At 48.1% G+C, this 12,473-nt stretch overlaps 1 protein-coding gene across 2 annotated transcripts in view; it reads right to left on the minus strand.

Moving 5' to 3' along the window:
- The window catches only part of SLC9A7 (solute carrier family 9 member A7), a 131,349-nt gene that overhangs the window by 48,541 nt on the left and 70,335 nt on the right, over window positions 1–12,473 (minus strand). For both annotated transcript variants that reach the window (XM_023249455.2, XM_023249454.2), the window contains exons 5-8: window positions 12,176–12,288; window positions 3,143–3,248; window positions 2,715–2,856; window positions 851–956 (exon numbers count right to left, since the gene is read on the minus strand). In XM_023249455.2, coding sequence (XP_023105223.1) covers window positions 851–956; window positions 2,715–2,856; window positions 3,143–3,248; window positions 12,176–12,288 — 467 coding nt within the window. The remainder of the gene's footprint in view (window positions 1–850; window positions 957–2,714; window positions 2,857–3,142; window positions 3,249–12,175; window positions 12,289–12,473) is intronic.

Here is a 12,473-nt window from a genome sequence, read left to right on the forward strand (position 1 = left end):
CTGTTTTTGCCTCGTCTAGGGCTTGAGACCAAATGGATCCAGAGTACCGTTCCATTTATCCAAGCCTTCATTACCTCGATTTCTGATTAATGGTAACCATTTTGTTGTGCAAGACAGCTGACACGGGGGCCTTTGCCTATACATTTACAGATAACTGTCAAGTTTTAAAGAACTGGGATATTTTACAATGCTGCCTATAAATGCATGTTGCACTATTTTGAAAAGAGGATAAAAGGGCTCCCCCAACTACCTGGCTCATGTATACTAATTGTACTTGATTTTCTAGTGGAAAATTTCATGGATTTAATAAAAATGTTTATTTATTTTTGAGAGTGAGCGAGCAGCGGAGGGCCAGAGAGAGAGGGGGACAAAGGATCCGAAGTGGGCTTTGTGCTGTCAGCAGAGAGCTGACGTGGGGCTCGAACCCACAAACTGTGAGATCACGACCTGAGCTGAAGTCACACGCTTAACCGACTGAGCTACTCAGGTGCTCCTGTGATATTCATTCATTCTTTCTTTCTTTCTTTCTTTCTTTCTTTCTTTCTTTCTTTCTTTCTTTCTTTCTTTCTTTCTTTGTTTTCTCTTTCTTCCTTCCTTTCTTCTTTCCTTCTTTCTTTTCTTTCTTTTGTTTCCTTCCTTCCTTCCTTCCTTCCTTCCTTCCTTCCTTCCCTCCCTCCCTTCCTTCCTTCTTTCCTTTTCTTTTCTTTTTTGACGAGAGATTGTGAGGTGCTAAAACCACACAGTTACTTACACTAATAATTCATGAAACTGGCATCATAAAAACACAGCACTGAAACACAGCCCCCGCTACAGTAAGGGGAAGGGCAGCCCAAGGGTAGTGTGAACCCACCTGTAAAGCCACAGGCTTCCGCCAAAAGGAACGTGCTCCAGGACATCAGGAAGAAGAGTGCCGTCTCCAGGAGGGGGAAGCAGTGCAGCTTGGTGAACTTGGTCACGTGGGCCCCCCCGTCAAGGAACTCGGCTCCAGGAACAAGTTATCAGGGCCACCAAGAACCACGCTCCATCAGCCCGGGACTCCCCTCCCCCTCCCTAAGGGCTATCCTTTCCCTCCAACGCTCCTTTTGGGGGCCCCACAGCTGCTGCTCGGTTCTTAAAGTCATAAAAACTGAGTTCTTTCTAGCAGGAAAGAGGTTACTGAGGGCTGGGAGAGAGGAGAAAGCGGGATACCGTTTCTTGGGTCCACGGTTTCTGTCTGGGATGATGCAAAGGTTCCGAAAAGAGACAGAGGGGATGCTTACACAATGTGGATGCACGTAATGCCACCGAGGTGGACACTGAAAAGTGGTTACAGGGGCAAACTGTGTTATAGGTATTTTATCGCAATTAAAAAAAAACCAAACAAACCGATAATGTAGCATACCGAAAACCAAATGGGGTGAATGGCACGCTATGTGAATTTTATCTTAATAAAGCTGTCTTTAGAAACTGAACTTTCTAAGGAAACCAGAAAGAGGTCTTCTGTGGTCTTTGCAATACCCCCTGGCTCTGAGGGGCACGATCTTGGCCTGAGGGGTGACTGGCAGGTCAGTCTTAGCAGTGCCGGGGGGGGGGGGGCGGGTACCACAGGCAGGCCAGGGGAGAGTAGGCCAGTGAGACTCTGACCTCTGTGGGCCACCAAGACCAGAGTTCACAGCAGGTGTCTCATGAAGGCATGACACACTAAAAAAAAAAAGAAAAAGAAAGAAAAAAAAAAAGAAAGCACACCCCCAGGGGCAACTACAAGGTGCTTGTGTCACTTTCTGGGACCAGAGATTGCCCTCATAGCACTGCCCTTCCACAGTGGTCCAGCACGGAACTATCTCACGAGTGCTTTCACCGAACAGTGGAAGTCCCCGGGGCATCTAAAGGGCCTCTGTGAAGAAAGCAACTGGATCCGCGCCATCCAATATGGCAGCCGCTAGCCACACGTGGCTGCTGAACGCGTGGCGTGTGGCTAGTCCGAACTGAGATACGCGGGAAGCGCAAAATATGTGCCGCGTCTCAAAGATTTAATATACAAATGAATGTATAAAGTCTCACTGATAATTTGTACAAGATCGGAGGCTGAGACGATGCGGCCGGCACGTGCGACTCCCGTTACCTTGTACTGGGCAGTGGCGCCGTCGAAAGATATGACGAAGGACTCAGCACACCTGCCCGGGGGCCGCCTGCTCATTCCACACTGTGCTTTTACGTCACTTGGTCGGCGTTTAACTCAAGATGATACCATCCTTCGCTTGAGGGGGGCCACCTTGCAGTAATTCCCACCAATGGCTGCAGGTGGTTGCGGCCACAGTAGCCGGCGTGACCCGTAACAGTAGGTGGCAGTGGCGAGCTGGAATCTAAAGTACTTCCCAGCCTGCTCCCTCCCGGCCTCCTGTGTGGTGGTCCCTGACCCCCTGCCTCCTCCTGGCTCTTTTCACCACCGCCCCCTAAAGCCAATGTTTTCTCTGAACTCGCATCCCCAACTGGTTCACAGCAGGGAGCCAATGCAAAGGGGGGGCACCGAGCTTCGGCCAGAGTCACACTCCGCAACCTTTTCTCGGACTCTTAGCTACACGCTCGACGGTCACGTTTGACCAAAGGGACCCATTTCGGGAGCCTCCAGAAAAAAAAAAATCCACCTCTGAAAGGGAGAACCGAGACCTTGTTGTCGCGAGCGCGACAGCACACGATCCCACCCGGGGCGGGCACGATGACCACAAAAAGGATATTAGAGCCGTCACGACGCCAGTTACGGCTCCCATGGTAAAAGAGCCACTGAATATACCTAGGAAGATGCCCACCGATTTAAAAAAGGCAGCAGCATCAAAGGCATGAGTGTTCAGCCCCGCTGGCTGGTAGGCAACAATAGACCTGGGGTTTAAACAGAAGAGAGAGTTAAAACGGAGCGCACTGTCTTTACACCACGGTCCCCCAAAATACCCACAAACATAGGCATCTACACTCTGGTATCAGCATTCAGATCGCTGCCAAGCGGACAAAGCAACATAACTTTTATCGACCAAGCTGATAAAACCTCATTTAAAAAAAACCCAGCCAGTTCAATGTTGAACGCTTTTAAGATAAGCCTCTGAATTTGGCCCAGAGCATTCAGGAAGCCAGACTCTCTCTTCGTCGGGGAAGAAATGCTGTTACTTACGAGGACAGGACGATGGCAACAGCATCATTGAGGACGCTTTCTCCAAACAGGAGTGCGTAGAGGTCCACGTCTGCGTGCAGTTCGTTAAATATCGCCAGTACGGTCACTAAAAATGAGCACAAAGCAAATAAATTCGTTTCAGTTTCTGACGTTAAGCCACTGATGACAAATGCAGAGAGGCAATTCCTGCCTTTGGCGGGACAGGGTGGTTTGGGAGACAGTAAGGGAGTCACGGACAGGTTGTGTATCTGCAGGATAAATGAAAATGACAGTCTTCCTGGTCTGGATGAGGTCTCATGTGGTGCTTGATTCTAGTAACACTGCACTGCGACTCTGCGCTTTCTACCGCAATCCCATCATGCTTTGAAAATACCGCTATTCCAGAACTTAAGAAAAATAACCACAGTTCATGGGATCTGGCTCCACTGGTGGGTTGAAATCTCTTTGAAGGCAAAAACCTTGTTTCATTGACCACCGCGTCTCCAGAACCCAGTATAGGTACGGAGAAGGCTTTAGTAAAGGTCTGTGAGATAATGGAAGTCTTCTTTTATGACAGAGCAGATGTCTGTCATAGCTCATAGTCTTGACATGTCTTAGACATTTAAAAAACAGCTATTCTCCAGGGGTGCCTGGGTGGCTCAGTTGGTTAAGCACCAGACTTCGGCTCAGGTCATGATCTCATGGTTCATAAGTTTGAGCCCAGCGTCGGGCTCTGTGCTGACAGCTCGGAGCCTGGAGCCTGCTCTGGATTCTGTGTCTCCCTCGCTCTCTGCCCCTACCCCATTCATGCTCTATCTCTCTCTCAAAAACAAATAAACATTGGGGCGCCTGGGTGGTGCAGTCGGTTAAGCGTCCGACTTCAGCCAGGTCACGATCTCGCGGTCCGGGAGTTCGAGCCCCGCGTCAGGCTCTGGGCTGATGGCTCAGAGCCTGGAGCCTGTTTCCGATTCTGTGTCTCCCTCTCTCTCTGCCCCTCCCCCGTTCATGCTCTGTCTCTCTCTGTCCCAAAAATAAATAAACGTTGAAAAAAAAATTAAAAAAAAACCAAATAAACATTAAAAAAAAATTTTTAGGGGCACCTGGGTGGTTCAGTGGTTGGGTGTCCGACTTTAGCTTGGGTCACAATCTTGTGGTCCATGGGTTCGGGCCCTGCGTCGGGACCTGTGTTGACAGCTTGGAGCCTGGAGCCTGCTTTGGATTCCACATCTCCCTCTCTCTGTACCCCTCCCCCATTCACTGATTCATTCATTCATTCATTCATTCATTCATTCATTCATTCTCTCTCTCTCTCCAGAAAATAAACATTAAAAAAAATTAAAAAAAAATTTAATGAATAAAAAGCAGCTATTCTCCAGATGAGCAGTTCTCAAACTTTTGGTCTCAGGACTCCTTTATACTCTTAAGGATTATTGAGGCGCCTGACAACCTTTAGTTTTGTGGGCTATAACTATCGATAGTTACTGTATTAAACAAAAATTTAAATACTTCTGCACTTAAAATTACTAACGAACCCATCATATGTTAACGTCCATGTGTGTAACGAAAAACAATTATATTTTCCAAAACAAAACAAACTTAGTGAGAAGAGAACCACTGTTCTACAGTTTTTCAAATCTCTTTACTATCCAGATTAACGGGAGACAGATGGTTCTCTTATGGTTCTGTGTCCGATCAATAGATAGTCAGCACTACATGTTATGTAGCCTCTGGGAAACTCCACAATACTGCACGCTCATGAAAAAAATGGACGTTAAGAAAGACAAATAACGTATTACTATTATTAAATCAGCTTGGAACTTATGCAGACCCCCTGAAAGCTTCTCAACATTCACACCCAACTACCTTCTGCTTTTTTTTAATTTTATTTTAGAGAGAGCACAAGTGAGTGGGGGGCAGAGAGAGGGAGACAGAGGATCTGCGCTGACAGCAGAGGGCTCGACGTGGGGCTTGAACCCATGAAACGTGAGATCATGGCCTGAGCTGAAGTTGGACGTTTAACCGACAGAACCACCCAGGTGCCCCTTATTATTATTATTTTTATTTGAGAGAGAGAGAGAGAAAAAAAAAAACACGCGTGAGCCGGGGAGAGGGCAGAGGGAGAAAGAGGGAATCCCAAGCCGGCTCCACGCTCAGTATGGGGCCGAATGCCGGGCTCGATCCCATGACCCTGGGATCATGACCTGAGCCGAAATCAAGAGTTGGATGCTCAACTGACAGCCACCCAGGTTCCCCTAAATTTATTTTTTTTAATGCTTTTTTACATCTCGTTTACTGCCCAGGTTCCTTGTCTGTTTCTTCCTGTCAACTCTTTCCATAATGCTCCAGTGTTTTACCCCTCTAATTTCTGAATTTTCCAATCCTGAGATATACAGTTCTTTCATAACCTCTATTGCTTTCTCAATTTCCTTTAGCTTCTATTGGAATATTAGTCTTCGTGTGCTTTGGTACCCGATTTTGCTGATACGACTTAATTATCTGCAACTTTATTATTCAGAAGGGCGATCTTCATTTTTTTCTTACAACATGCTTGCGTCCGATTCACCAATCTGTGTCTGCTGCTCCCTGTTAGGTGAGATGGGAAGACCCAGAATAGCTTTTCTCCTTTCATGGCTCTAGGGCTCCCTCTGCTGGTTTTACATTGAAGTATTGAAAATATGGCCCCTGAGGGTAGCCACACTCTCAATAATTTTCTTAAAGTGTTTATTTTTTGATAGAGAGAGAGACAGAGCGCAAGCAGGGGAGGGGCAGAGAGAGAGGGAGACACAGAGTCCGAAGCAGGCTCCAGGCTCCGAGCTGTCTGCACAGAGCCCGACGTGGGGCTCGAACCCACGAATGCGAGATCATGACCTGAGCTGGGAGTCGGACGCTTAATCAACTGAGCCACCCAGGCGCCCCGCCACCTCCTCAATATTCAATGAAATCTACTTCCTCTGTGTTCTATTGGCATCTGAGCTTGCTTTCTCCTTTAATGCCCTGTCAAGCAGGGTCCATGGTCCCAGCCGTTCATTTTTAGGGAGTGGCTCTGTCCTTCCAGAGAGATTTTCACCAGGTGTTTTTTTGAGAGCCCTGAGGGCTCAGGTCTCTCTAGCAGCCTCACACCTCCTCCAGTGTCCTCGCCCGTTGTCAGCCACAAATCAGAGCCTGTAAAGCACCTCCCAGTTGTAACGGTTGTTATCCGATATGCCTACAAAGTTCTTTACTCCAGGCGGGGACCCCTCCTTTTGAGGGTGAATACTTGTAGGAACGTTCCCTCCTCTTCTCACCTCTGCTTCCTCCTGCACAGCTGCCGTTAAATACAGTTTACTGGGTGACACATTAGGAAAAAATCTTTAGGGATTTGACTGAAAACATTTTATTTTCTGGATTATCTATCTATCTATCTATCTATCTACTATAAGAGTACGAGTTGGGGAGGGGCAGAGGGAGAGGGAGAGAGAGGATCCCATGCAGGCTCCACGCCCAGCACACAGCCCGACCGAGGGCTAGATCTCACGACTGTGAGATCATGCCCTGAGCCGAAATCAAGAGTCGGACCCTCAACCAACCGACTAAGCCACCCGGGCGCCCCTGGATTATTTACTGCATGAACAGTATCTGTGGCTCCTTAGAGAAAATCCGTGCTGGTTAATTTTATGGGCCAACCTGACTGGGCCATGGGGACCTCAGATATTTGATTAAACATTATTCTGGGTTTGTCTGTGAGGTTTGGGATGAGATTAACACTTGAGTTGAAGGCAGAAGTCTCCTGCCTTTGGACTCGGCGTGGGACTATGCCATTGGCTTTCCTGGTTCTCAGGCCTCTGGACAGCAGATGTGGGGACTTCTCAGCCTCCATAATCACAGGAGCCAATTCTTTATAACCAATAAATCTCTTTTCTCTCTCTCTCTCTCTCTCTCTCTCTCTCTCTCCACATACACACATACACACACACACACCTATATATTCTGTTTCTGTGAAGAACTCTAACACAAAACCTTTATTCTAGTACCTCATCACTCTGTGACAAGAACTCTCTTTTTAAAAAAAAGTTTGTTCATTTTGACAAAGAAAGAGAGAGAGAGAGCAGGAGAGGGGCAGAAAGATAGGGAGAGACAGAATCCCAAGCAGGCTCTGCCATGTCGGTGCAGAGCCAGACGCAGGGCTCGATCTCATGAACCGTGAGATTGTGACATGCGCTGAAATCAAGAGGTAGACACTTAACCAACGGAGCCACCCAGGCGCCCCAAGAATTATCTTGTTTTAACCCAATACGAAAGAAAAATTAACAATGCTAATAATAATAACCACAATTACTAAGGGCTTACCATGAAGCAGGCACTATGCTAAACATTATTTTTAATGCTTATTTTTGAGAGAGCAAGAGTGGGGGAGGGGCAGAGAGAATGGGGGACAGGGGACCCAAAGCGGGCTCTGCACTGACAGCAGAGAGCCCAACGTGGGGCCGGAACTCACGAACTGCGAGATCGTGACCTGAGCCGAAGCCGGATGCTCAACCGACTGAGTCACCCAGGCGCCCCTCTGCTGAACACTGGACAGTGTCATTTAGGCCTCACAAAACCCTAGGTGGGCAGTACTATCATTTCCGCTAATTCAGAGATGAGAAAACGGGTCTGATGGGCTGCTTTCTGCTACAGCATCCAAACTCCTAAAATCTCAGTGGTCGAACCCAGGAGAAGTTCTATCTGTCATTCCTATGACACGTCCACTGGGGGGCTGGCACCGGAGGCCTGTGGTCACACCAGTCACTCAGGGACGCAACACTGCTAGAGGACTGGGCGGCCCAGGAGACCTGGGGCCCAGGACTTTATCAATCAGGGTCCTGGCAGGAAACAGCACCCTTGAACTGAGCAACTTGAGAAGCATTTGATAAAGGGATTATTTACAGAAGTGTGGGCAGACTATGGGGAAACCACAAGAGAGAGAGGACAGCACGTGTGGGTGAAAACGGGGAGCTTTTATACCATCCCTCGGCCTGGAGGGTCCAGAGGAGGCGTGACTCTGCCGAACCAGGAGCTGGTCTGTGTCTCCACCCTCCTTCTGGTCTCCCACTGGTGGTCCCCTGTGGACACATCCCAGGGGAAACCAGCAGGCAAAGGGACTTTGAAATCTTCCACACAAACCAGCGTCTTGGTGCCAAAAGGTGAGTAAATCTGGAGGGGCAAAGAGGAGCCATCCCACGTAGCCGCCAACTGGCTATGAGAGCTTAGCACACAGCAAAGTCCAAAGATTTAGTGAAGTGGGGGGTTTAAGCTCTGTGATTTTCCAGAGCCCCCGTGACTTTATTTTCTTTTTAGGAATGTTTTTTTTTTCTTTTTTTACAGTTTATTTTGAGAGAGAGAGGGAGAGGGCGCACACATGAGGAAGGGGCAGAGAGAAAGAGGGAGAGAGAGAGAATCCCAAGCAGGCTCCGTACCACCAGCGTGGAGCCTGATGTGGGGCTCGAACCCACGAACTAGGAGATCATGACCTGAGCTGAAGTCAGATGCTTAACCACCTGAGCCACCCAGGTGCCCCCCTTTTGACTTTAAACACTATTTTCCTAAAATACTAGTTACTGGAAGTAAAAAAAAAAAAAAAAAAAAAAAAAAAAAAACAGTTAACTCACCCATAACCATAAAGGCTAGCTTGCGTGATTAATACTAATCACAATGAACATTTACACAGCCCTGCTCTGAATGTGGCTGCTCTGGTTTTCAGTCTCTCATCCTCCCCGCCCATCACTTTATAAAACAAGGCACGAACCCCGCAAGCCTGTGCACGGCCAAGAGGAAGGAGCACTGTGGGTATGGACCACCAGAAGATGATGGGGCGGGGGTGACCTACTTGGTGAGTGGCTTCTCAAGGCGGGGAGTAAACAGACTGCTCCCCTGTACAGTGGGACCCCCGAAATCAGGGACAGCAGGATCACAACAGCTGTTTCTAACCGGGCGCGGACTAAGGAATGACAAGTAGTTGACCGAAGGCCTCTGGTACGGGTATCTAAAAAGTAGCGGGGGTAAAAGAAGAGAGCAGACAGAGGAAGAAGGGAAAACCAAGAACCGGGATTTGTTACCTCGACTAACTTGGCCTGAACACTTCACGTGTGTACTAAAGGGCACTTAGCACTTGCGAACCCTCAGTACACAGTGGTGAGTAGCGTTAAGTACAAAATAGGCTCGACTCAAGAGCCGTGGGCGCGAGTCACTGGAGGAGGTAGGGGAGTGCGTGTAGGCAGGTGGCAGATGGGACCTGAGCCTCAAAAGACAAGCAAGAGACTGACTGAGCAGCCCGGGTGATGCGACTAGAAAATTACTGGCGCCACCGATCACCGATCACCGATTTGGAAACCTGTGTCGACATTTCAGAAAGATTTCCATTAAAAAGCAGTTAAAGTTAATGTCCTAGGGGTGCCTGGGTGGCTCAGTCGGTTAAGCGTCCGACTTCGGCTCAGGTCATGATCTCACGGTCCGTGAGTTCAAGCCCCGTGTCGGGCTCTGTGCCGACAGCTCAGAGCCTGGAGCCTGTTTCAGATTCTGTGTCTCCCTCTCTCTCTGACCCTCTCCCATTCATGCTCTGTCTCTCTCTGTCCCAAAAATAAACGTTAAAAAAAAATCAATCAATCAATAAATAAATAAATAAAAACATAGAGGGGGGCGCCTGGCTGGCTTGGTCGGTAGAGCACGCAACTTTTGATCTCAGGGTCATGAGTTCGAGTCCCATGTTGGGTGTAGAGATGGCTACAAAAAGAAATAAGCTTAAAAACAAAACAAAACCAAACAGAACTGGGATAGCGAAACCAAAAGGAGAGACCATTTTTTTTTAAAAATGGGGAAAACAAAGAAATTTCTGCCTGAGCCAGATGTGGATAGAGACCAACGTGATTAGCAGATGCTATGGTCAGTGCTTTATACCTGTTAGTTCATTTACTATTCGCAACAGCCCTGGGAAATAGATATCATTACTCTTAGTTCATGAATGCAGCAACTGACATGGAGCAGAGAAAGTGTGCCCAGGCCACCCTGGTCAGTGACTGGCAGGGCTGGAGCTCAAACTTACCCCTGTAACTCCACACCCCGTGCTCTTTCTCAAAAACCAGGGTGCTTCAACCAGCCGAGCCTTCGATATCAATTTGCTTAGTGCTTTTAATAAGTTATGGGGCTAAGAGAGGTCAATGGTTTTTGGAACAGTGACGTTTTTCAGACCCATACGACTGTCTAGGGCCGTGCCATCCAATGTGGTAGCCAGTGGGCACAGGTAGCTATTTAAGTTGCTTAACATGAAATAAAATTTTAAAATCGGTTCTTCAGTTGCATTACCCCATATTTTAAGTGCTCAACAGCCACACGTGGCTACTGGCTACCATACTGGACTGGGCACAGAACATAGAACATTTCCACCATCGCACTGACCTAGGGGACTCCCCCGAGAGGTGGTGCAGTTGTGTGGTGGGGAGAATCTTAGTAGCTTTAAAATCATCGCTGTCCAGAAGGTTAGCGGGCCTTTCCACCGCCACTCTTGGGCCTCCACCATGTCTCTGCAAATTCTTCGCCTACGATGTACTCTCGGTGGTTGACATTATAGGAAGGAATAGCTGTGACTACTTTATGCGAACTGATTTAATTGTAGGTTCCACCTTTGAGAGGAGAGGGTTTCTGTTTGTTTTTGAGCTGCGGAGGAAGGGGGGGCATATAATAATTCCACTTTTAAGAACTGGCTCAACTAACGCTTGAAAAATACAAGGTAAGAGATTTATTCATAGGAACCAGGTGACAGTATGCAGTCATTGCAGGAACACGGAGCAAAGGAGTTTACAAATAACATTACATTCACTCCAGTGGTACCAGAGTACATTTCCACTACAAAAAGGGCTTATTTATTTTTCATTTTATTTTAGAGAGAGAGAGTGCCAGTGGGGGAGAGGGCAGAGAGAGACAGAGAGAGAGAGAGAGAGAGAGAGAGAGAGAGAGAGAGAGAGAATCCTAAGCGGGACCCACGCTCAGCACAGAGCCCGACATGATCCTGAGCCGAAATCAAGAGTCGGACCCTCAACCGACTGAGCCACCCAGGCGCCCCAAGAAAAGGCCTTATTTAAATGAAATGATGTATTTCCGGGGCGCCTGGGTGGCTCAGTCAGTTGAGGGTCCGACTTTGGCTCAGGTCATGATCTCACGGTTCGTGAGTTCGAGCCCCGCGTCGGGCTCTGTGCTGACAGCTCAGAGCCTGGAGCCAGCTTCGGATTCTGTGTCTCCTCTCTCTCTGGCCCTCCCCTGCTTGTGCGTTCTCTCTCTCTCTGTCTCTCAAAAATAAATAAATAAACATTAAAAAAAAAAAAGAAATGATGTATTTCCTAAATGAGGCCAAAGGCAAGGCACGGAGGAAGAAGACAGTCTTTGTGCGGAAATTATGACCAAATTAGACATTCTGAGATGAAAGACAAAAGGGAAAGAAATACAGGTGGAAGCAACCCAAGTGTCCCGTTGCCGATGGACGGATAAACAAAACGTGGTATATATGCACAGTGGAATATTATTCAGCTTTGACACCTGCGACCACAGAAATGAACCTTGAAGATGTTACGCTGAGTGAGATAAGCCCGGCACAAGAAGACAAGCGCTGTACGATTCCACTTCTCTAACACATCTACGGTAGTCGAAGTCACAGGGACAGAAAGCAGGATGGTCGGCTACCAGGGACTGGAGGCAGGTGCAAACGGGGGAGTCACTGTTTAACGGGTACAGAGTTCCAGCGGTGCAAAATGACAGCCGGCAGCCTGCTTGGGATGCTCTCTCTCTGCCCCGTCCCCTACTCCCACGTACCCAACCTCGTAACAAATAAACTTTAAAAAATTAAAAAAAAAAGAAATAAAAGGGAAACGCACACCCTTCTTAGAAAAGCCATCTACCTCTGTTAGACCACTTCCGGTCTCTTCCTCCACCATTCCGTGCTACTTCTATTTAGTCTCTGTACCGCAACCAGAGTTAATGATCGCTCTGTACGTTTTAAGATGTAACTACTGGAATATCGGGATGACGAAGCCAATATGCGCAAAATACCTGGGTCAGTGGCAGAGATGATGGCTCCGAAAAAGAGACAGTCTGTGTAGTAAAACTTATCCGAGAGCTGCCCCACGACCTTCATGAGCTTCACTACACCGTACATGAGATTCCTGTAAGAAGGGAAGGTAAACTGCGTCAGAAGAGGAAACGAGACCCCGCCTGGGTAGCCCAGCCGACACGCGAACCGAGCAGCACCGGAATACCGCAGTTCGAGAGTGATCTGTGAAAACATCGGGCAGCTGTTGTGGTTGGACACTCTCGCCAGGAACACGTGCGGATAAGGCTTTGGCACCAA

The sequence above is a fragment of the Felis catus genome, chromosome X (genome assembly GCF_018350175.1).
Source record: "Felis catus isolate Fca126 chromosome X, F.catus_Fca126_mat1.0, whole genome shotgun sequence".
In the NCBI taxonomy this organism is placed as follows: domain Eukaryota; kingdom Metazoa; phylum Chordata; class Mammalia; order Carnivora; family Felidae; genus Felis; species Felis catus.